This window comes from Notolepis coatsorum, assembly GCF_963971535.1.
Source record: "Notolepis coatsorum genome assembly, chromosome: 8".
Taxonomy (NCBI): Eukaryota; Metazoa; Chordata; class Actinopteri; order Aulopiformes; family Paralepididae; genus Notolepis; species Notolepis coatsorum.
This window is the reverse complement of record NC_140172.1, coordinates 28,505,789-28,531,071: the sequence shown is the minus strand read 5'-3', so window position 1 is coordinate 28,531,071 and position 25,283 is coordinate 28,505,789. Positions and strand designations below refer to the sequence as shown.

Here is a 25,283-nt window from a genome sequence, read left to right as displayed (position 1 = left end):
GAAGCTACGGTGAGTTTCAGCGTTATTTTGTAATGTCTTCTATACTAACTGCTCCAATGATCATATCACCCACACTAGATGAATGATATAACGTTGCCCACGGAATTATAAACGACCCCCCCGCCCAACATCAGATCATACGTAGTAACTTCTAGAACCACGTCCAGTTGAAATTTTTTATCTCGCGCCGATTGCTATCAAACTGTATACAATCATCAATATAATGCATTTAGGGCTATAAATCACGTTCTGGAGAAAGCTGCAGAAAACGATAAAAACATACTTATACTTTAGACCGTATTTTAGTATGAATATGTGAATGAAAAAGTATAACGTTGCTACACCCTGAACAATAGATATAGGACTTTGAATGGGCCATGGTAATGTCAATTTAGCAATACAATTTAAAAAGTTATAGCCCTGCAAAGAAGGGGAACTTCTCCATGTTAAATAGGGCTGGCGAGGGATGGTAAATTATGAATTTAACCCCGGCGATCAAAGGGTTAAAATATATCGCGATATTTATCGTTATCGTTATATCGCCCAGCCCTAAGTCAACATGTACGAAACGGATTGTTTTTTCATCGGTACATTTCCGTTTTATACCGTTTTGAATAAGAGTATAGTTTTGGAGATTTCTAGTAATTCCAGATAAATACGTGATAATAGCCCTTTAGTGGAATACACAAAACACGTTGTAATTTTTCGGCTGATTTATGAATAGTTTTCAAATAAACGCTAGATTATCTATAGTATATGTGTCCTTATGCACGATACAAAAGCGGGCTGAAAAATCGCTAATCCATGCCTTGCTCAGCGCCAACGGCACGCACACACACACAAACACACACAGACACGTTGTGATCGCTATGAAAAAAACATCTGATTAACCCAAGACTCGTAACATAGAGTCCTTACCTCACATCAGATGTTCTGTAAAAAGATTAATCCAATTCCTGATCGCCATTCCAAATATCGATCGCGTCCATTGATCCAACGTTACTAGTCCAAAACACATAATCCACGCTGCTCCCAGTTCCCCCAGTCAACGTGGTACAACGATACTGCATGCCCAAGAAGCAAAACCCGGTCCGGACTTATTTTTTTTATGCACATCCCCAGCCAATCCAATCCAATGCTGTGCAATACCATCCGGGAGACGATAGACGGCGGTATTTGCCCTTTTGCGAGCTCAGACCCATCCCCAACGATAACATCAGGTTGGATGGATGAAAATGAATGGATATCGCTAATAAAAGAAATAACGATTAAAACCCGACTATACTCGTGATTGGCGCTCAAGCGTCGGCGCGTTAACTCGACTATACTCGTGGTTGGCGTCCAATGAGTTAAGATAGAATACAGTTGAAATATATTAGTGTAAAAGCCCTGTTGTAACTATAGAAACTGTGGCTAAACAATGAAGACACCTTTATGCTATTTTATTTTGTTTTAAATAGCATTGCATTTATTTCAGATGACATAACACTTGGAACATAAACAATAGGCCTAAAGTAAGAACATATCTATAGGTAACTGACAGATTTCTTTAATATCTGACTGCATTCACAACATTTATGTCCTTTGAAAGTTTGCTATTTATGTGGACATACTGTAAATAAAGTGTGAGTGTCCCCTGTCTGTCCCTGTCCTTTTCACTGACCTGTTCTTGTTGAACTGGACGGCGAAGTCGGTCATGTGTTGCAGAGCCTTGTTAGTGAAGGTCATGTCCATGTACATGTGTCCCTGGCGGCGAGAGAATGTCCCGGAGATCTCCAGCCCCTTGGCCTTCACTGCAGGAAGCCACACCTACAGCCAGACAATAAACCGGCAGAAGAAAACACAAGTGAGATTGACGCATCTCTCTCCACCACGTTCTTATCCATTTTGACGGTGTACTCTTGCTGACTTGTTGTACAGAAACAAGCATTTCATCATAAAGTATTCTGTATTTTGTTGTGACAATTAATAAACAAACTTGAAACTTGAACACAAGTTGTAACTTTGGATAAGAGTGTCAGCTAAATTATTAACTAAATGTAAATGATGGTCAGAAAGTTCACAATGATCATTGGGCAGAGGTTGCTACCATTATATTAGCAATGTTGTTGTTCTAAATTAACCCATTCTCCACCAATAACGTGTTAAGGCGTGTTTCAAGGTCATGCGTTGTCTGCCAATAACGCCGTAAGGCGTTTTTGAGATCAATATTTCATATTTTCGTCATAGTATTCATATTTCCTTCACGGAGGCTGGTCTGATGCTGTTTGAACCGGCACAACTCTGCAACGCTTCAATACTGCCACCTGGTGGCCGATCGACGAGTTGCAACCGGAAGTCGATAATTGTGACCCCGGTGTGTCTCCCTATTCCGTCCGGCCACTCGTTTATCGTCCCGGGACTCAATCCACACACCGTGGACAATGGATCGTTGCCATAACTCAATAAACAACATGATTTGGGCGTATATTAGTATTATACAAACCGGAACTGGATCGCCTCGATCAACATCACATAATTGGGATCCGTTTGCTCCACTCTCATCGCCCAACGCTACGAGGAGACTGACGTGAGTTTCAGCGTTTTTCTTTATCATTTTCGATACAAACTGCTCTGATCAATATATCACCCATACTACATAAATCATTTAACGTCGGCCACGGAATTATAAACGACCCCCCCCCCCCCCCCCCTCCGTTCACCCGCAGATGATAAGTCATAACGTCTAGGACCATGTACAGTTGAAATTTTTAATATAATGTTGATCGGTGTCAAACGGCATTTGATAATCTAATATATGCATTTATGTCTATATCTCACGTTCTAGGAAATACTGCAGAAAACGATAAAAACATATTTATACTCTAGACGGTATTTTTGTATGAATGTGTGAATGAAAAAGTAAAACGTTCCTACATCCTGAACGATAGATAATTGATGTTGAATGGGCCATAGTAATGTCAATTTAGCAATACAATTTAAAAAGTTATAGCCCTGCAAAGAAGGTGAACATCTCCATAGACAAATAGCGCTGGCAGAGAATGGTTTAGGATTATCAAAGTGGTGGCAGAGAATGGGTTAATATAAAACTAATTTAGATACTCCCTTAAATTCAATCAGAATCTAAATACAAATCGACATACAAGAAATCCGGCTTTTTCACATAGAAGACAAAAAACAACACATACAATAATGCTAAAACCAACCCTTTGCATGTTTGTTAGGAATGAATTGTCTAAGCTGGTTTTCATTGAGAGAAATATTCTAAGAACTCTTAACCGATTTGCGGCCAACCACGTATATATACGTGGTAAACTCGGTTTTGCTTTTATTCCATTTTAATATCCTACTCAATGTCACAGAGCTGTATTTTGGCTGGAAACGGCATATCAGGACTCCGAAAGTGCAGTACCGGCCAGATCCTGGTATTGGCGCTGTCTCGAGAATGCAGTTTCCCCTGTTGCAGACCTGGTGTCACTTTTTTTTTCGGTCCGGGTTAGCTTTTCTGTTAGCCTGAAGCGACGGCTTTACCCGATCGCCTGGAATACTTTTTGCGACGCCGAATTCAGTATGCAGTAAAGGAATATAGCATCAGCCAATGGACATATCGATCTACCAGATGGCGATCAAATAACTGGGAAATTCTTTTTGGAATCTAACCAGCCACAGGTAAGAGCGATTTGACGTCAATTTCAGTCTGATCGGGCCTTGTTCTCATAGCCATCCACCCGGTCAGCGTATGATGTTGCAATAACGAATGCAGTTATTGGTCATCAATAATCAGAAATGACTTCCCCCGCCACCCCCCCCCCCCCCCTTCATGCATTCATGGTGGAACATGATACCGATCATATGCATTTAGATTTTTAACTCTAGCTTGTGTAGGGCCAAAACGGCAATCGATTTAACGTTATTAGCTTAGCGCCCTATAACTAGCTTTGCAGGAATTACCCCAGACCATTGCGGTATATAGTTCATATTCACGACGCTATAAAACGGGAACGTATTGATGAAAAAATAATTTCTTCTTATTGAAGGGAAGGTTTATAGTATACTGTCAATTGACAATGACAATGGACAAATAGCAATAATATAAAATATAGATTTAGCTCTACATCATCAAACCTTTATTTGAATAGGCAGGTTAATTAAGAACAAGTTCTTATTTTCAATAACAGCCTATTTGGGGGTAAAAAGCCCCCTAGGGGAAAGGGGATGGGGGATAAAATCAAATAAATAAAAATAAAACACAAAGGAACATTATTAAAAAGGCAGGACATACATACAGAGCAACAACTGAACTGAACAACAACTGGCGGACAACAGAACAATAGTGGCAGCATACAAACAACCTCACGCACAGTGAAAACTTGTAATGAAAAGCTGGCCTCATAGAGTGGGATTAGATGGGCCCCAATGGCCCCTAATGTGTTAAACCCTAGCCAGATTTTCAGAAAATTCACCTAAAAGTACATACCCAATTAAATGGAAGATTGCTCCACTTCTACAAGGTCCATTTGCATGTTATTGGTATCTAGGGACATCTATGGACCTCAGGGAATTTATTCCCAGTGTCAGAAATATTGTGTCTGTTACTAAGCTTGAGTAAATTGTAATGAACCAAAAGGAGAATATAAATTATTATTATAATTTTTTGCTAACATTGACCAGACGTGAAAAAACCTTCTTGAGATCAAGTGTACAAAAAATCGAAGCAAATTAATAAAGGGCAGATAATTTACAGGGGATTTTGTAGATACAGTACTGAATTTTGCCATCCGGAAATATGAATATAGAATATAAGGCCTATAAATTACCTTATTATGGCCAAGGCTTACATCTATGGATCGGGAAAAATCTCCTCTTTCCAATGGCAGAGTTAAATCTGGATTTAGTACCACCAGGTGCCCGTTACAAGGCAGCAAAGACTAAATTAAATCTACTGTAAGTAAGTACAGTTACTTTTGTATAATGTTCATAACTTCATTTTCTGATGCATTTTTGTAGACATTCACAGAAAGGTAAAGAAACAATATACGTTGTATTTTATGGCAATGACGTTCAGGTTTGTTCGACCTGTGAGATATAATCACGAAAATAACGTTAAAGATGCGGACCCATCGTGTGTTCTGTATTATAGCCATGGAGACAATAGTATGGCTCATTTGACAGGTATTATTTATAGTCCAAGACTGACTAGCCAGTTCATTTCTACATACTGTAGTTTGTGCGCTATTCCATGCTAAACATCGCCCCCTTTCCAGAATAATCCAGTCTTTTTTCATAGATAGCGAGATATGACGCGTTATATGCATTATGCCCAAATCGTTCGGGTTGCTCGCCTGAAACCCTAAATACTCCAAATCAAAAGGTATATACCGGTATACCATATACATATCGGTCTTCACACGTTTTAACTCGAAACTGCAATCGCTACCAAAAACCTATTTTAGGTTCGGTAAAATAGACATAGAATAAACCTTACCTTAGCCAGAAGGTACTCCAAAAATAATAATCCCAGTGATCCCATCGCGATTACTCGTGTATATGTGTATACTCGTGTATACGGGAAACGATAGGTTTGAGGCAAGAAAATCTCCGAGCGATTGCTCTGCAAGAACTCCTCCCCCTCCGAGGGAATCAGGACAGACAGGAATCAGGACAGACACTCCCCACACTAAACTATCCCAGTTCAAAAGCTAGGCGATACTGCCACCTGGCGAGATTCGATCGTCATTGCAATTCCAACGTAGGCAGCTGTGCCAGGGAGACCCAGGGAGCTCCGGTGGAGTGTTTAGAACGGGGATCAAAGGAAAAATATCAAAGGATCCAAAAACGAGTATTGGTGCTCAAGCGTTGGCGACGAAACACGAGTATAGTCGTTTTTGGCCCAGAAAGAGTTAAGGGGTTAACATGCATTTAAATGTAAACATTCTTATCACATCGTTGTGTGCACTCACGGCTTTGGGGGACACGTAGCCTCCGTTGGTGTTGGCCATGCCTGTGGAGAGCTCAAACAGGTCGTTGAGGCCACTGCTGAGAGCCGCGGGGGCGGGCGTGGGCGACGGGGCGAACGTGTTGGGCACAGAGGAAGGGATGAAGTTCTGTCCCACCTGAAATCAGCCACAAACACAAACAACAAGGATCTGAGCTAGGGCTGGGCGATATGGAAAAAAATCATATCGCGATAACGATATGATAATTTTATTTTATTTCTCGATATCGATAATTATCGAATTGTTATAAGTATATAAAAAAAAATAAAAAATTTAACAACAGATGTATGTTTATTTTGCAGCAATTCTTTGTCATTGCCGCCATCTTTAGTGTTACATCCCCTCACACTCCAGTTCTCAGGCTGCAGCTGGTTTAAAAGCTAAAGTAAACCGGCTTCTCTGCTGGCTGTGGCTCCAGAGGAGTTGAACAGTTCTGGCTCTGCTAGTTTATTTTCGATCTTTTGGCGCTTTTTTGGTGGACAAACCACCGCACATGTGCACTGTGACTCGTGACTGGAGTCTAGTTCTGCTAGCACACATAGCCTACTGTGTACAGACGGTTTCAAACTGTATTTTAAATTAGAAAGCAAACAAAATAAATGGACAAGAGAAAAATAAATCTGAATTTGGTCAGTATTGTCATTTGGACAAGCAAAGCCATTACTTTAAGTTGCAGGCAAGAAAGACAAGTCTGTCCACTGTCTCTGGTTTTAAAACTGCCCTGTTGCAGGTAAGAAAAAAAAAAAAAAAAAACGATTTTTCGATTTTTTTTTAATTTCGATATTCGATATAGATTATTAAAATATATCGCGATATTTATCGTTATCGTTATATCGCCCAGCCCTAATCTGAGCATCAAACAATTTTCCCCATACACTACAAAAAAGACGATTCACATATAAACTGCCCACTACTTACGATCTACAAAGATCGAGAAAAAGATAAATTGATCATTCAGGTTCAAAAGTCGTTGTCTAGCGGTTGGTGAGCCTACTCTTCAGAAGATGACTCCTGTTTTAACTGATGACATCTGAGGGGATGATTTTGTATGTCAAACCATATACTATTGGATCGGAGAGAAAAAGAAAGAGAAATCTTTGCAAAAATCTGAGCAATCCTTGGAATCGTTTTCCCATCAGTTGCAAGCAAAGGGCTGAAAGGTTCAAGTGTGTGAGTGAGTGAGTGAGTGAGTGAGTGAGCGAGTGAGTGAGTGAGTGAGTGAGTGAGTGAGTGAGTGAGTGAGTGAGTGAGTGAGTGAGTGAGTGAGTGAGTGAGTGAGTGAGCAAGTGAGTGAGTGAGTGAGTGAGTGAGTGAGTGAGTGAGTGAGTGAGAACTGGAGTGACAGGGCCAACAGGTTGTCCAGCTTTGACCTGTTGTGTGGGTTAAATTCAGGCGCCAATATCTAGGAACATGCAGCATGCAGGACGGGGCGGTCAGACGGCCGAACAGAAGGACTTACTGCTGGACTTCCACCAACACCTCCTCCCAGGTCTCCTCCGAGCTACAAGAGAGAAAACACACGCCACATAGCCAGCGTCCAAATACCACAGACGCACACAGAGAAAGACAGAAAGAGACCCGTTAGAGCAGTGGTTCTCAACCCCCCCCCCAATATGCTAATCCGATTGTAAATCATATTTACAATCTTTGGTATAGAAGCTTTTTTTCTTGTGAAATAATGAACATTTGAAGCTAATACCACCTCCATTGTTAATCAAGTTAAATATAGTAGCATGAAGAAGGAAAATAGAAGTAATTATTTGGTGTCAAAAGTACATCGTATTTTTTATGCTCGACTATGTTGGGGGGGGGGGGGGGGGGGGGGGTTGGGGAGGCTCAAGAGAAAGTATTTGTTTTTTGCGTCAGAAACCAAAAAGGTTGAGAACATCTTCATTAGAGCAGTGGTTCTCACGGACCCCCAGATTGATACAGGCTGCAGACCCCCATTTTCTAAGATCTTTGTCTCAGGGACCCCCGTCTGATTTAGGATTTTGTTGTTAGATATAATTTAGTCCAGAATTCCATAGCTGTCTATACTGTAGTTGAGGAGATGAGTGGACAAAATGAAACCAACCTAGTATCAGAAAATCTGTGGATGTGAGCTTCCCTCCATCCAGGAAATATATGAGAGCCGGTGCATTAAAAAAGCCCGGAAAATTATCAAGGACCTTAACCACCCCAACCATGGACTGTTCCAGCTGATGCGGTCTGGAAAGCGCTACCGCAGCCACACAGCCAGAACCAACCGGCTGAAGAACAGTTTTTTCCCCCAAGCCATCAGACTTGTCAACAGAGCCCATTGACGCTCCACCTGAACCAATATGATCCATTCTGTTCCACCTGAACCGATATAATCAATTTTTTTTCACCTGAACAAATATGATCCATTCTGTTCCACCTGAACCATTATAATCCATTCTGTTCCACCTGAACCAATAGAATCCATTCTGTTCCACCTGAACCAATATAATCCATTCTGTTCCAACTGAACCGATATGATCCATTCTGTTCCAACTGGAACATTATGATCCACTCTGTTCTATCTGGACCATTATGATCCATTCTGTTCCACCTGAACCATTATGACCCAGTCTGTTCTAACAGAACCATTATGACCCAGTCTGTTCCAACTGGACCATTATGATCCAATATTCTGTTCTAATTGGACCATTACTCACTCTGTTCTAATTTAACCAATATGATTCACTCTGTTCCAATTGAACCATTATGATCCAGTCTCTTCTAACTGGACCATTATGATCCACTCTCTTCTAACTGGACCATTATGATCCACTCTCTTCTAACTGGACCATTATGATCCAGTCTCTTCTAACTGGACCATTATTATCCAGTCTCTTCTAACTGGACCATTATGATCCAGTCTCTTCTAACTGAACCATTATGATCCACTCTCTTCTAACTGGACCATTATGATCCAGTCTCTTCTAACTGAACCATTATGATCCAGTCTCTTCTAACTGGACCATTATGATCCAGTCTCTTCTAACTGGACCATTATGATCCAGTCTCTTCTAACTGGACCATTATGACTCACTCTCTTCTAACTGGACCATTATGATCCAGTCTCTTCTAACTGGACCATTATGACTCACTCTCTTCTAACTGGACCATTATGATCCAGTCTCTTCTAACTGGACCATTATGATCCAGTCTCTTCTAACTGGACCATTATGATCCAGTCTCTTCTAACTGGACCATTATGATCCAGTCTCTTCTAACTGGACCATTATGATCCAGTCTCTTCTAACTGGACCATTATGATCCAGTCTCTTCTAACTGGACCATTATGATCCAGTCTCTTCTAACTGGACCATTATGATCCACTCTCTTCTAACTGGACCATTATGATCCAGTCTCTTCTAACTGAACCATTATGATCCACTCTCTTCTAACTGGACCATTATGATCCACTCTCTTCTAACTGGACCATTATGATCCAGTCTCTTCTAACTGGACCATTATGATCCACTCTCTTCTAACTGGACCATTATGATCCACTCTCTTCTAACTGGACCATTATGATCCACTCTCTTCTAACTGGACCATTATGATCCAGTCTCTTCTAACTGGACCATTATGATCCACTCTCTTCTAACTGGACCATTATGATCCACTCTCTTCTAACTGGACCATTATGATCCACTCTCTTCTAACTGGACCATTATTATCCAGTCTCTTCTAACTGGACCATTATGATCCACTCTCTTCTAACTGGACCATTATGATCCACTCTCTTCTAACTGGACCATTATGATCCAGTCTCTTGTAACTGGACCATTATGATCCAGTCTCTTCTAACTGGACCATTATGATCCAGTCTCTTCTAACTGGACCATTATGATCCAGTCTCTTCTAACTGGACCATTATGATCCAGTCTCTTCTAACTGGACCATTATGACCCAGTCTCTTCTAACTGGACCATTATGATCCAGTCTCTTCTAACTGGACCATTATGATCCAGTCTCAGTCTCTTCTAACTGGACCATTATGATCCAGTCTCAGTGGAGCCTTTAACAGAGGTGCAGCAGCTTCACCGACTCCTCCTCTAAAGCGTTTCCACTACTATTGGACAAGGTTACATTACTTTTTTTTTCTTCAATAAAACCCCAGACTCCAACCTCCAGTGCTCAGCCAAAACTTGGGGAGTTTACATCGTAACGCACCTCCGTGAACGCATCTTAATTTAATAAAAGTCAGATTTGAACGGCAGTGGCGTGATTAGTAAGGGATAATGTATAGCTACGAGGTCATTGTGCGGGCCGGGGCTCCACTCCACTGGTCAAATTACTTACTCGTGAGTAGTACGTCCGTTGATAAAGAAAAGCAATGTCCACAGCCGCTCTGTGTATAGTAAAGATATTCAAATGGTTTATTTGCATAGTCTTTCTTTACAGAAGTGGTCCTGAATCTACTTTCCTAAATATTCTTGTCACTCATGCACATACTACTACAAGGTAAGAAAACTGTATCTTCCCAGTCTCCAAAATCACCGCCGACTCCACACAGGAAAATTCCTTCATAGTGTACCAGCCGTGAATCTACTTGCTGGCTTCTGGCTTCAGTTCATTGTTGAGTCCATCCTTTCGGTCCTGTTCAGTCGGGTCGAAGATGCAACTGACCCAGAGAGAGAATCGTGGCTATATATAGAGACCCAAACGTTCCAGAAGATTCGGTTATGACATCATACAGTGCCATCACGAATGTTCCAGAATATTATATCATGATGTCATACGGTGGTTTTAGAATGTTCTATGTTCTAGAAAGTCTATTATGACATCACCACACCGCTCTAGAAGGTTCTAGGTTCCAAAATGGACGGTTCAATGACTTTATCTAAATCCAATCAATATTAAACATTCATGTAATAATAATAACCAAAACACTTATATGGCCTTTACACCGGCCCCTAATTGTTTCTACACAATTACTAAACAAATAACCTGGTCAGGTGAGTGTTCATTATAGCTGGCCATTCCCTGTCACAAAATAACAAAATCTTCAAGTCGATCCACAATCCACTTCACTCCAGAGTTTGCCATGGTGGTGTCTTCTCTTTCTTATATGATACACCCACTAACTACTAAAAACCAAGGAGCCCAACCAAACTCGGTGCCAGAGGTCACTAGTACATGGCCCACCGTAGGAGGGCGGTCTTTACCACCGCCTCATGCAGCTTCTTCTTCACGAAGATCTCGAGCTCTGCTTCTTTTATATTCCCCACAGGGAGGTTGGTCTTCCCCAGGCTAGCCTTGAAGATCTCCATCTGTGTCGGTACCCCAGCCTGTGTAAGCGAAGCATTCATCTTCTGCCTCTTGCGGTATAGCATCCGCAGAGTGCTTCTAAGCTCCAGAATCCAACCGACTGCCTTCTGGAGACGGTTCCAATTGGAGTAATATTCCAGGAACTGCTGATCTGTGTCGAACTGCTCTTCAGCTGCAGTAGCGCTGGCCACGGCGTTCTTTACCTCTGGGTCCTCCGTGGTTAGGTCCCCATGGGGTTCTTCGGGCTTGGTGGGGAATTCCGGCCCCTGTATCCAAGTCTCATTGCGCAGGAATGGTTCCACATTGAGTCCTCTCAACGCGTGGTCAGCGTCAGGCTTTGTTGCAGTATCTACGTATCGCCACTGTCCCACTTCTGACAGCTTCAAAATGGTCTCCCCTCGATTCGCCCTGAAGGCGCGAAACCTACTGGTTCTGTTTGTCATGTATTTGAGCACAGTGGTGCTGTCGTACCAGAACACAGATTTGTTTAGTTGGAGCTCCAGCTCGGATCTCAATGGCCTGTCCATGCGCGCTGCCATGGTAGCGGCTGCTAGCTCCATGCGCGGGATAGGGAGGGGCTTGAGTGGGGCCACTCTCGCCTTCGCCATGACGAAGGCAACATGAAGCTTGTTGTCATCACCCGTCTGTAGCAGAGAGCTGTCGTTGAGAGCTTGCCGTTCAGCTACTCTTCTGCGGTTCGGCATCCTGAGGACTGCATTCCTCACTGGTAGGCCGATGCTGTAGTGGCCATCTGTAAGTTGCACAGACTGCGAGACCAGTTCCAGAAACTGGAGGTCGTCCCTCGACTTCTCTTGTTCTTTCTGGGTAGCGCCGCCTGGTGCCCTGGAGCTGAGACGGTTACCAGCTTCCCTTTTTATCGGGACGGTCAGTGAAGCGGGCCGAGCCTGCTTGCGGGCTTGGGATTCTTCGTAGGGGGTTCGTTGGCCCCCACGCTCTCCCAGTACTTGGAACTTAGCCTCTACCTCAGCTAACGCAGCCTGGCTCTGTAACTCCTCTCTCTTTTCTCTTATTTTAGCTAAATCCCGAGCATCCTGTGCCGCCCTCTCTGCATCCTGTGCCGCCCTCTCTGCATCCTGTGCCGCCCTCTCTGCGTCCCTCTGCATCCTGTGCCGCCCTCTCTGCATCCTGTGCCGCCCTCTCTGCGTCCCTCTGCATCCTGGGCCGCCCTCTCTGCATCCTGTGCCGCCCTCTCTGCATCCTGTGCCGTCCTCTCTCTTCTTAGCTTAGATGAGTCCGCTAAGAACTGAGCCTCCTCTTCCTCGAGTTGTCGTGTTAGCCTTTGCGCGGAAAGCCGGGCCATCAACAAGACCCTTTCTAATTCAACTTTCCAACGCGTGTTTGCCGATGATCTCCTGGAAAGCGTGGTGGATGGTGCTTTCGACCCTTTCCCTCCAAAGCCGGATGCGCTGTCGTCCGGCTCGATATCATCTTGGTGCTTCCTAGACTCCGTTGTACGCTTAGGCACCTTTTCAACCTTCTTAAGTTTCGACATTTTGTGTGGTTATCCTTCCCTCCTTCCTTCCTTCCTTCGTGTTGTTCCCTTTTCCTCTTGGAACAGAGTTTTCTTACTAATGTGCGGGCCGGGGCTCCACTCCACTGGTCAAATTACTTACTCGTGAGTAGTACGTCCGTTGATAAAGAAAAGCAATGTCCACAGCCGCTCTGTGTATAGTAAAGATATTCAAATGGTTTATTTGCATAGTCTTTCTTTACAGAAGTGGTCCTGAATCTACTTTCCTAAATATTCTTGTCACTCATGCACATACTACTACAAGGTAAGAAAACTGTATCTTCCCAGTCTCCAAAATCACCGCCGACTCCACACAGGAAAATTCCTTCGTAGTGTACCAGCCGTGAATCTACTTGCTGGCTTCTGGCTTCAGTTCATTGTTGAGTCCATCCTTTCGGTCCTGTCCAGTCTGGTCGAAGATGCAACTGACCCAGAGAGATAGTCGTGGCTATATATAGAGACCCAAACGTTCCAGAAGATTCGGTTATGACATCATACAGTGCCATCACGAATGTTCCAGAATATTCTATCATGATGTCATACGGTGGTTCTAGAATGTTCTATGTTCTAGAAAGTCTATTATGACATCACCACACCGCTCTAGAAGGTTCTAGGTTCCAAAATGGACGGTTCAATGACTTTATCTAAATCCAATCAATATTAAACATTCATGTAATAATAATAACCAAAACACTCATATGGCCTTTACAGTCATTGTCGCAAAATAATTGGCCGACACGGAGTTTAGAATACCGAGGCGCCTCGACAATGCGACAATGACAGAGTATAGGCTATACATTATCCCGCTTATTACATGGCTAACTTACTAACAATATACCTAATTCATTTTACACCATCGACAAGACGAGATCAAATGCAGACGCAGTTGTTCTGTGGCTCCGCTGTCATTATTATTATCGCCGGCAGCCGGCAGGTGTGTCTGATTGCACTGATGCAGTGTGTGTCAGTGGGCTTGATTGCTCCAGCTGCGAACAGCGGTCATTATTGCTCGGTTGCCCCTGGTAGCGGTCCGTTATCGAGTAATAACGGACCGCTGCTAGGGGCAACCGAGCGCTATTGACCAATCACAATCAAGCATTTCGGCGAATGTGAAAACGCCATGTAATAATGTACTATAATACCTCACACCCCAGTAGAGGGAAGTTAGTTAGCTTTGGGTCTGGGAGACGGGCAGGAAGTCGTGTTGAGAATGTGGGACAGGGGCATATCTGCTGCAGGGCCTCGGCTAGATCCACACCGCCTCATCAGCCACAATTAGGTGCATCAGTCAGACAGTCTGGTTTTAAATGCTACACATGGCCTGGTTTATTTATGTGACACATGCTCTAGTTCTTCTTTCTGAGCTGCTTAACCCCGAGTGGGTAAAGACAGAGAAGGGGAACTCACACCAGCGTTGCAGATATACAGGCCGTGGTAGAAATGCAGTAGTGTGAGGGAAGGGAGTCGCACCCTCGTAGCATCAACACAAAAACATTTAATTTACAAAGACAGAATGCCCTGAAGACTTGTTGCGTCGGAACATTGGCTTTGTGAATAAATCTGTTTTTTTTGCATCAAGGCTACGAGTGTGCGACTACCTTCCTTCACGCATGTCATGTTGTGTTCCTTGTATCATGCCTGTGTTGTGTTTTTATGCATCAGTCTGCCACAAGAAATTCCCCATGGCGATTGTAAGGGCAACCTAACAAGAAAATGTTGCCAGTGAGGGAATACTGGGTGAAGCTCTTTCCTACGCGTGATGCTTGTTGATAATAAATGATGTCTTCTCCTTGGTCACTGTTGAGTGTTTTATTACTACTTGCTGTGTGGACAAATATAAGCATACAAAATAAACTCAAAAATTGACGCAAAGTAACTGAAAACAAACAAACGAGCACGGTAAAAAGATAGTGTGGCTTCCCTGTGAATATTACCCAAATTCCCTGCCGCTGCACACCTGTGAACCCATACATATAGATTGCACTTGAGCACACATGAGCCCCGCCTCCTGAGCCCACTGCCTGCTAATTGGTCAACACTTTCATGATGACACGGTGCCTTCATACAGTAATACAAAAACAGAAAATCATTAAATTGGCTACAACAGTGATAATAAAGTTGAATTTAACTGAAATCTATCAGCTCTTAAACACTTGGACACAGCGGTATTTTCAGGTGTTTATCATTTTATCATTCCTAAAAGCTCTCTAGGTGTTGGACATTCTGTCCTTACTAAAACTCTAGGTGTTGGACATTTTGTCCTTACTAAAACTGTCTAGGTGTTGGACATTCTGTCCTTACTAAAACTCTCTAGATGTTGGAACATTGTGTCCTTACCAAAAGCTCTCTAGATGTTGGACATTTTATCCTTACTAAAATCTCTCTAGATGTTTTCTATCCTTACTAAAAGCACTCTAGATGTTGGACATTTTGTCCTAGATGTTGGACATTTTGTCCTTACCAAAAGCTCTCTAGATGTTGGACATTTTGTCCTTACTAAAAGCTCTCTAGATGTTAGACATTCTATCCTTACTAAAAGCACTCTAGATGTTGGACATTTTGTCCTAGATGTTGGACATTTTGTCCTTACTAAAAGCTCTCTAGATGTTGGACATTCTGTCCTAGATGTTGGACATTTTGTCCTTACTAAAATCTCTCTAGATGTTGGACATTCTGTCCTTACTAAAAGCACTCTAGATGTTGGAACATTCTGTCCTTACTAAAAGCACTCTAGATGTTGGGACATTTCGTCCTTACTAAAAGTACTCTAGATGTTGGGACATTTCGTCCTTACTAAAAGTACTCTAGATGTTGGGACATTTCGACCTTACTAAAAGCCTCCTATGCTAAGTCTATCCACAGTAATGTTAATACAGTCATGGATGCATGTGTCAAGATTGGACGGAGATTCCCATCATTGTGAAATGTCCCGACAGTGTAAACCTTGTGCGTTTGCATGCGTGTGCGAGTGCCTGCCGCTCACCAAGCTGTCCAGTCCTCCTCCCAGCAGGTCCACAGCACCCATCTGCATGGAGGAAACCTGGGGGACATTGACGGGAGGGCCCAGGTCCAGGTTGAGCAGGTCTCCCAGGAGGTCTCCTTGGCTGGGGATCACGCTAGGTTGCTCCATGGTAGCGGCCGGTCCACTGCTCACCGGACTCTCACCTGCGTCGATGCTGCCCAGAGAGAAACAGTAAGGCTGTAAATATTTCTGTTCCCCCGAGATACATTTTGAAAGAAACCTTAAACCAAGCAAAATGTTGATTCTCTTCCTTCAACAGGTATCGTCAGGGTTCCCTTAAGCAAGGCCTCGGGCGGAGCTGCTCGGGCGGATGTTTTGGAGACTAGCTTAGACAAATAAGCACTGTACGGTTCAACCTGGTTGTAAATTAAGCATGTGTGTGTAACTGTCTCTTAAAGGAGTGTCAGCGATTGCTTCGGAAGTAGCTCCAGTTCAGGCAGAATCGAACGATCCATGTCATTTCATAAAGATGTTGAAGGGAAAAAGTACGACGCTCGTCTTTATTGCAATGATGAATCATACTGACCAAAGCAAATAGTATGGCTCTGAGTTTTCTGACAACAATTGAGTTCTATGACTTCTGGATATGAGTTATAATCTGGTGTTGGCTGGACAAAACCTACACATTGTAGGTTTTGGTCTTTTCGTAAGCTATGTTGACAATGATTTCTTTTTTTACACCAGCCTTATCCTTTAATATCCAACTGCATTTACAATGTTTATGTCCCCTGCCCGTTTGTGATTGTATGTTTGTGTGGACATGAGTTAATCATCCAAAACATGCTAACACCCTCCAGCACGCATCTCTCACCTGCTATGCTGGATGGGCAGGTGCTTGCGATGGATCCCATGGCTGCCCTCCACGAAGGCGTTGGGGGGCTTGTGGTAGACTGAGGCCAGGGAGCCGATGTGGCAGATGAGCTCGTCCAGCAGCGTGGGCTCGATCAGGTCCGTCTCCTCCGAGATCAGAGGCTTCTCCGACAGGACCACCTCCTTGGCCGTCACCGGGTCAGTGGACAGCAGGCGCCAGTAGATGTAGCCTCTGTCACGCAGGTCAGGGTTGTCAGAGTCCTGGGTGGGAGGAGCATATTATATGTGTTCATGTCATAGGTAGGGATGTCCCGATCACATTTTTTTGCTCCCGATCCGATCCCGATCATGTGATTTTGAGTATCTACCGATACCGATCTTTCCCGATCCGATAAAAAAAAATTAATAAAAATAAAAAAATATAAAAGAAATTCTCCCATCCCAATTTCTCACATTACATTCACCCTGAATGTTGACGTTATCCAGGTGAAAAGTTAACTTCATTCAAGCGAGGCATTGCAACCGGAGTAATCTAAAAACTCCGCCTCCAACCTGCTGCTTCATGAGAGCAATGGCGCCATCGTCTGTAAAAATCAGGTGACCCTCATCCTTGACATAAATCATTTGATGTATAATTAAATCAAAGGAAATGCGTTTGTTTTGGCAAAATTCTTCTGCTCTGTGTGACAATAAATAAATGAATGATGATATACAATTTAAAACCAAAACAGTCATATTTTGTTGAATAAAAAAAAAAGTAAAAGTAATTTTTTATCCCGATTATTATTTCTTTTTTTTATCCCAATCTTCTGAAAATTACGTGATCCGATCCGTGACCGATTACGTGATCGTGTCCCGATCCGATCGATCGGGACATCCCTAGTCATAGGTGTTTAAGTCACAGGTGTTTAAGTCATAGGCGTTTACGTCACAGGTGTTTACGTCACAGGTGTTTAAGTCATAGGTGTTTAAGTCATAGGTGTTTACGTAACGTCACAGGTGTTTACGTCACAGGTGTTTAAGTCACAGGTGTTTAAGTCATAGGTGTTTAAGTCATAGGTGTTTAAGTCTCCACTAAAGACATTCTGAGTTGACTAATGAATAAATTAAGTTCATTTTTCGCTCTTGTTTACAGACAAATCAAACACACCTGTGTGGACTTACAAAAGGAAAAGAAAAAAAAAAGAAAATCACAAATGTACATATTCAAGGCAAGCTCACACACAAAATCCAAAATCAACGACAGAAAAAAAGGAAACCTTCTGTGTGTTGGCACAGTGAAAGGGTTAACCGTTTGGTAGTGTGGCAGTGAAAGGGTTAACAACATTTAAAGTATTTCAAGTGTGCGTGTGCGTGTGTGTGTCACCTGCGTGGCCAGGCTGAGGACCTGCTGGACCAGCTCCTGGGTCTCAGAGGGCTTCTTGAGGAACAGCTTGACGATGGCCGTCAGCAGCGTGAGCTGGACCTGAAAAACACCAGTGTTAGCCGTCATTTTGCTGTCGTTTTGCGAGTGTGTTTTTCATCTTCATTATTATTATTATTATTTTTTTAGCAATTATAGACATACAGTAAACGTGATGCCGTTTCCAAAAGAATTAGAATCATCTCTATGGCAGTTTTGTTGCTCTCCTATTGGTGATGGCGCGTTCAAACCCCAACCACATCCCATTCATTTCCTATGAGAGCCTGAAGGTTGTTGCCGTCAAGCTCCTCCGCTCAGACCGCGCTTCAAACAGTGCCGACGACAACCCATGCTGTTCTGTGAACACGATGCGCTCCAGACTCTGAACCCCTGTACTGCATCCCGACTGTACTTGATCCACGGTATAAAGACCATTACTTTCATGTGGGGGGGGGGGGAGCAGCGTGCACGCAAAATGTTGTTGTACCCAGGGCGGCTGGGTAGCGCAGTGGAGAATGCACTCGCCTACCACCGCAGAGACTCTGGGATTGAATCCAGCTGTCTGCGGTACCTCCGGCTTGATCAGTCGTCCCTACTAACACAATTGGCAGTGTTAGCGGGTGGGAAGCCGGCGGGGTATGTGTCCTGGTCGTTGTAAACGGCGGTTCCTACTGGTCGGTCGGGGCGCCTGTTCAGCAGGGAGGGGATCGGGGGGAAATAGTGTGAACCTCCACACGCGTTACATTCCCCCGGTGAAACTCCTCGCTGTCAGGTGAAAAAGAAGCGGCTGGCTGACTCCACATGTATCGGAGGAGGCATGTGGTAGTTCTACACCCTCCCCAGGCCCGACAGTGGGGCAATGCGCGCATCGAGCAGGAAGGGAATTGGCATAACGACTAAATTGGGATGGGAGCAAAAATACGGAAAAAGTGAGAACAAAAAAAAATAAACATATCCTCTGAGCTGCGTGCCCCGTCATCAACTGGCGTTTCCATCAAATCCAATTTACCCTGGATCATTTCACATGGATGCTGCTTTTTCCCCACATCAAAGTAATGGTCTTCATAACGCAGATCAAGTAGCCGCGATAGTTCTCTTGGATATTGGAGGCCCAATCAAGGCCGCTTTCCAGGGCTGGTACTTGTCTGCCCTATCCAAAAGTGTAGACAGTGACTCATTTGGCAATGGACTTTAAATTGTATGAATATCATCTTTAAGTAGCTAATTAAAACTAATTGGAGATTAGACTGGTTGTACTGGCTGTGGACTGGAGATTAGACTGGTTGTACTGGCTGTGGACTGGAGATCAGACTGGTTGTACTGGCTGTGGACTGGAGATCAGACTGGTTGTACTGGCTGTGGACTGGAGATTAGACTGGTTGTACTGGCTGTGGACTGGAGATCAGACTGGTTGTACTGGCTGTGGACTGGAGATCAGACTGGTTGTACTGGCTGTGGACTGGAGATCAGACTGGTTGTACTGGCTGTGGACTGGAGATCAGACTGGTTGTACTGGCTGTGGACTGGAGATCAGACTGGTTGTACTGGCTGTGGACTGGAGATCAGACTGGTTGTACTGGCTGTGGACTGGATGTTCTGGCTGTGGACTGGTTGTACTGGATGTTCCCACCTGGGTGCTCTCGTCGTGGAAACCCTCCAGGAAGCTCTCCAACAGTTCGTCTGCGTTGTCGATCCTCTCTGCATACTCGCCAACGATCCAGATCATGGCGGCGCGGGCATCGGGCTCGTCCAGAGAATCCAGGTTCTCACAGAGTGTGGCGATGATGCTCTCATATCTACAAAAACACAAGGGCTCAGGATGACACAACATCACTCATATATACGGAAACACAAGGGCTCAGAATGACACATCACCACTCATATATACGGAAACACAAGGGCTCAGAATGACACATCACCACTCATATATACGGAAACACAAGGGCTCAGAATGACACAACATCACTCATATACGGAAACACAAGGGCTCAGAATGACACATCACCACTCATATAAAAAAAAAACACAAGGGCTCAGAATGACACAACATCATCAGTTTATAGCAAAGGATTAACTATATAAAGGAATATCTTATCTTATCTTATCTGCACATCAACAGTGGGTGCTGCTGGGTTAAGTGCAGAATGATTAGGTAGAAGGTAGAACACGCACACACCAAGGTATAGTCATTTAGACGTCCTTACTTATTAAAGATGTCCTAATGAGTCAGACAATGTTTCGATCCATGATTCAATTAGATTAGATTTAGATTAGATTGTACTTTATTGTCATTATATTTGCATACAGCGAGCTTAAGGTGCAGTAATAAAATCACAAGTAATAAAAGAGAAACACAAAATCATATACAGAAACATTAAATGCTATACAATAAGACAATGTTACAGTCCTGTACAATATACAAAATAACAACAATATACAGAATAGCAATACACAAATAACAATCACAGTGTCAGACCGTAGTGGGTGGGTATTGCAGTTAAGATCCATCATGGATTGAAACGTTGTCTGATTAATAAAGAAGTTTAAATTATACCTCAGTATGCGGGTTCTACCTTCAAACCCTAGCACCAGTTTGTCATAAATTTATAGGATGGATATGTATATAAAACAGCTAACAAATAGCAAAATCCCCATTAATTTTGACTGGCTACTAGCACCCATAAGAAGGACATTCTGTACACGACTAAGGTACCCATGTACATGTTAAAATACTTCCCAAAGGTCAGTGAATACCACGACACCAGAGGGAGCTCCACAAATCATGTTAAACCCAGATTCGGCTCAAACAAGGGACTAAACACGTTTCGCAATTATGCCACATCAATGTGGAACGCCCTACCCACAGCTGTAAAGGAATGTGAATCACTACCCACTTTCAAAACCACTCTCAAGGAGCACCTACGGGAGACTGCAATTCGAAACTGGCCCCCTGTAAATGTCCTAACTCAACCCCGTCCAATGTAAATGTCCTAACCCAATAATACACGAGACCCTCTTCTTGGGACCAAGTAAGGTTTCGTCGATAATCCAATGTACAGTTACCCCACCCACCCACCCAACCACCTCCTATGTACAGCGCCTCCAAGCAAGGTGTGATAAACATGGAACAATATATTTTCCTTGACATGAAACAGGAAATAGTAATCAAACCATTGGTGCTTCGTAGGGCTGTCTTAAATACTTCGAAGCTTCGTTAGATGGCACAAGCTTCGAACATAAAAAAAAATCGAAGTTTAAAAAATAAATATATATATATATATATATATATACATTTCATTTTTTTATTTATTTTTTACTTCGATTTGTGTGTGTGTGTGTGTGTGTGTGTGTGTGGGGCCATTGGGTCGGGGCGGGGGACTAATACACTGGAGGAAAGTAACCCAGCTCAGCACTGCCCAAATTATATCATCACTATTGCCTGTTTGAAGGATATCATCCTCAAACACATATACACCTACATGCCTTGTAGAATTCCACACATAAGAAAGAAAGATACTGGGATGAATAAACAAAATAGGAAATAAAATGTAGAAATGCATGCAATACATAAATAAATATGAATCTCCATATATGAAATAGAACATTTAGATAAGGTGCTACTGAGATGTTTTGGTGAGTTCTTTGTTTTTTTGTGGAAGTAGCCCTTCTTAAAAATGCATGAACATTCACTGATAATTGGTCTAGTGGAGTCTACAAGGTCTACATTGCCGGACCATGTAGAATCCGGACCTTGTAGACTGACATAATTCTGTGCATAGTTTAGTCTACACAGGCCATATTTCAAATAATCAAAATCTTACTTCATTCTTGATTTGGGGGATTGGTAGTTCCCATGAAATCTGAAGTTGTTCAAACGACAACAGCGATCCACCTTGAATTAAATCACACAGCCGAGTGAAACCTTGTTGGCTGCGTCACAGTCACGAAAGGGGCTACTTAATTAATTAATCCAATCCACTTTATTTATAGAGCACATTTAAAAACAACAAAGTGTACCAAAGTGCTGTACAAGTCCCACAACATAAGATAAAAAAAAAAAAAAAAAAAACTTTTTTTTTAAGCTTCGAATTAAAATCGAAGCTCGGCCCGAAGCTTCGATTGCCAAAAAAAGCTTCGAAGGTCAGCCCTAGACTGCTTCGGTCTACATTTCATTAGTCAATATCTAGACATTTTACCCTGAGGGATGATTTACAATTAAGTGCTATTCAAAAAACTGAAAAGTAGGCTACTTACATTCTTGTGACTAGAACTCCCAGAACGTTAGCATAAAAAAATAATGGTAGGCCAGCTGTAGTTTACCTTGTCTTGAGATTCCACAAGTTTGCTTTTTAGTGACTAAAATCTTGTTATTTTTTAGATTGCTCGAAGTGCAAATCACTCTTTCTGCAGTCGATTGGGTTCTGAGCTCTCTGCCATCATGCCGTTCAGTTGCTGAATTATTCTCAGGTTATTCCGCTCAAGGAATAGACCTACATTTCATTTTCACTCTGCTAAATGAAAGTGACATTGCGTGTCTCCTGTCCATCATGCAGCGTATTCAGGCCGAAGTGAGAAGTCGAGAGGAAGACAGCGGAGGGCTTTTATAATTTTTTTATTCCATTTTCACAATTGAATGAAAGTATATTACAATTCAATTATTAATTAGACTATAGAATATTCGTTGACAGCCCTAGTAGACGTGCAGAGCAAACAACGGTCCTTATCTCAAAGAAGATAGCCGGCGGGTAAGTCGGTGTGTGTGTGTGTGTGTGTGTGTGTGTGTGTGGAGAGGGGCTCTTCAAGGAATGGTCGAATAGTTCTCAGTGAATATCAAACAGCAATTTTGTAAGTTTCACCATCCCTAGTGACACTTACTTGTTGGGGTACTTGCGGAAGATGTCCCTGATGACCACGATGGCCTCCTGGACCACATAGTTGACCTTGGTCTGGATCAGGTCCAGCAGGGTACTGACACAGCGCTCGGCTGATTGCTGAGTTGGGAGAGAGGAGACAGGGTCATGGTGGCTTGGAGGCTCAACAAGGAATGGAGCAGTGCACAGAATTACAATTAACACTTAAAAATACATATTCAGAATTCGCAAGACATACATTGCAGGCTTTTAAAATTAAAATGGTTGTTTGTTCACCTTCAAGAACCGGTGTACCTGCTAGGTCAGATAAAATATGCCCCCAAACAGTGTACTCCAATCACTCTGAGTGGTGATGCTGTCAGAGTATCAATTTACCGGTACAAACATACTCTATTGCACCGACAAAATGCTGTGTCACTAATGTAGGAAGAGAAGCATGATGACCACTACATTTAGCCACTTTGGCGCTAAGCTTAACCAGAGCGGCTGGTGTCATTATTTATTGATCTATTTAGCTTTTCCTCCCATTTTCTCCCCAATTTAGTCGTTATGCCAATTCCCCACATGTGTCACGGTCCTGGTCATTGTGCTACCCTCGGTGCACTCAAAAGTGGAGTTGCTAGACGCTTCTTTTCACCCGACAGCTAGGAGTTTCACTGGGAGAGTGTTACGTGCGTTGAGGTTCATGCCATCTCCCCCTAGATCCCCGCGAACACTGCCACTGTGTTCGTTAGAACGTCTGAACAAACCATAAGTACCACTACCAGGGATCGAACCCAGGTCTCTGCGGTGGTGGGCGAGTGCTTTTACCTCTACACTACCCAGACGCCCGTGGTGTGGTGTCATTATAACATAATTACACCACCACTGAGGGCTCTGACTGAGCTTCTTGGGATGTTATACCCATTAGATGTATTTTTTTTTTTATCCACTTTTTCTCCCCATTTTTATATTTTTTCTCCCATCCCAATTTCGTATTGTCCAAATCTTCCCTCCCCTGTCTTGAAAATTGCTAGACTATGCCTCCCACTGGTCGGCTGTAGTGAGGATAGAAGCCTTGCATCACGTGTCCCCTCCGGTACACGAGGAGGCAGCCTGTCGCATCTTTTCACCGCAACAGCTCGAACTCTCAGTGGCAAGGAGTAACGCGTGGGAGGCTCACGCTGCCCCCGATACTTCCTGTTTCCGCAGCACCGGCGTCACCCAACCGACCTGTAGGAGTCGCTGTCCACAACGTCCAATCCCCACCCACCGGCTTTCCCACCCTCTAACACTGCCAATTGTGTTTGTATGAACGACCGGCCAAACCGGTAGCAACGCCGAGAGCTGGGCTCAAACCCAGCGTCTCCTGCGTTAGTGGCGAGCGCCTTGCCCACTGCGCCAATCAGCCGCCCTACCCATTAGATGTCTTCAGTGTGGAAACCAGTGATGGTAGTGCGTCTTACCTCAACTTTGATAGCACAGCGTCCGATGGCTCTGACAGCCTTGCGCACAAAGTCGACATCCACCTCAGTGGCGTACTCTTTCAGCTCAGCCAGCACCTTGGAGAGGTAAAGGATAGCTATGAACAGTAGGTATGTACACACTACTCGTAAGCCGCCTGTTTCTTGGAATGGATCAGATTCTAGCAATCAAAATTTCAGTTGTGGTATACCTCAAGGTTCTATCCTTGGCCCCTGCCAGTTATTTTATTATCATTATTATTATTATTACTTGGAGTATTTTCTTCACAGACCAAGTCTACCACAATTACTTGCTAAATATAATAATAATACACTTTATTTGTATAGCACCTTTTATACAAGAATTGCAGCTCAAAGTGCTTCACAGCAGTAAAGGAAAATGAGCCCAAAATTGGCCTAAAATTTGCACAGAATTTACAAAAAGGTTCAGACATAAAATAAGTATAAAATAGATAGCAGCATAATAGGTAAGGCATAAAGCTTAAGTTTAGTTTAAGTGAAAAGTAGGTCTTACACACTATTGGCATCTTAGAATAAACATGAATAAAGGTAATTTGATTATTATTGTTATTATCACTCTTGTTCTATGCATTATACCTGAGCTATGTTTGCCTGGGAGGCCAGGCGGATCATAATGTCCAGTTTCTCCAGCTTCACATAGATGGGGTCATTGTACTTGACAAAGAACACCTTGATCTCCTGCTTCAGGATCTCAGGCCTGCAGACAAGTTGTGAAAGAGCACAAGGGTCACATAACATAGACAGTGTGGAAGACCTCTGTGGGATAAACCTGAGACACATAGAGCAAAGTAACATTTTGTCACCAAGTGGTAGTTACTGGTATACGCACAAACTGTGTCTACTGCCTCTCAAGAGACACGGACACCCATTGGGCAGTACCAAGT

The 25,283-nt window shown here is 43.2% G+C and overlaps 1 protein-coding gene across 1 annotated transcript in view; it reads right to left on the bottom strand.

Annotated features, from left to right (window-relative positions):
* Positions 1 to 25,283, bottom strand: part of ap2b1 (adaptor related protein complex 2 subunit beta 1) — a 59,124-nt gene that overhangs the window by 14,720 nt on the left and 19,121 nt on the right. The window contains exons 8-17 of the mRNA XM_084320705.1: positions 24,976 to 25,096; positions 24,361 to 24,456; positions 22,920 to 23,035; positions 19,675 to 19,840; positions 18,009 to 18,107; positions 16,644 to 16,903; positions 15,794 to 15,986; positions 7,456 to 7,497; positions 5,961 to 6,113; positions 1,664 to 1,809 (exon numbers count right to left, since the gene is read on the bottom strand). Coding sequence (XP_084176831.1) covers positions 1,664 to 1,809; positions 5,961 to 6,113; positions 7,456 to 7,497; positions 15,794 to 15,986; positions 16,644 to 16,903; positions 18,009 to 18,107; positions 19,675 to 19,840; positions 22,920 to 23,035; positions 24,361 to 24,456; positions 24,976 to 25,096 — 1,392 coding nt within the window. The remainder of the gene's footprint in view (positions 1 to 1,663; positions 1,810 to 5,960; positions 6,114 to 7,455; positions 7,498 to 15,793; positions 15,987 to 16,643; positions 16,904 to 18,008; positions 18,108 to 19,674; positions 19,841 to 22,919; positions 23,036 to 24,360; positions 24,457 to 24,975; positions 25,097 to 25,283) is intronic.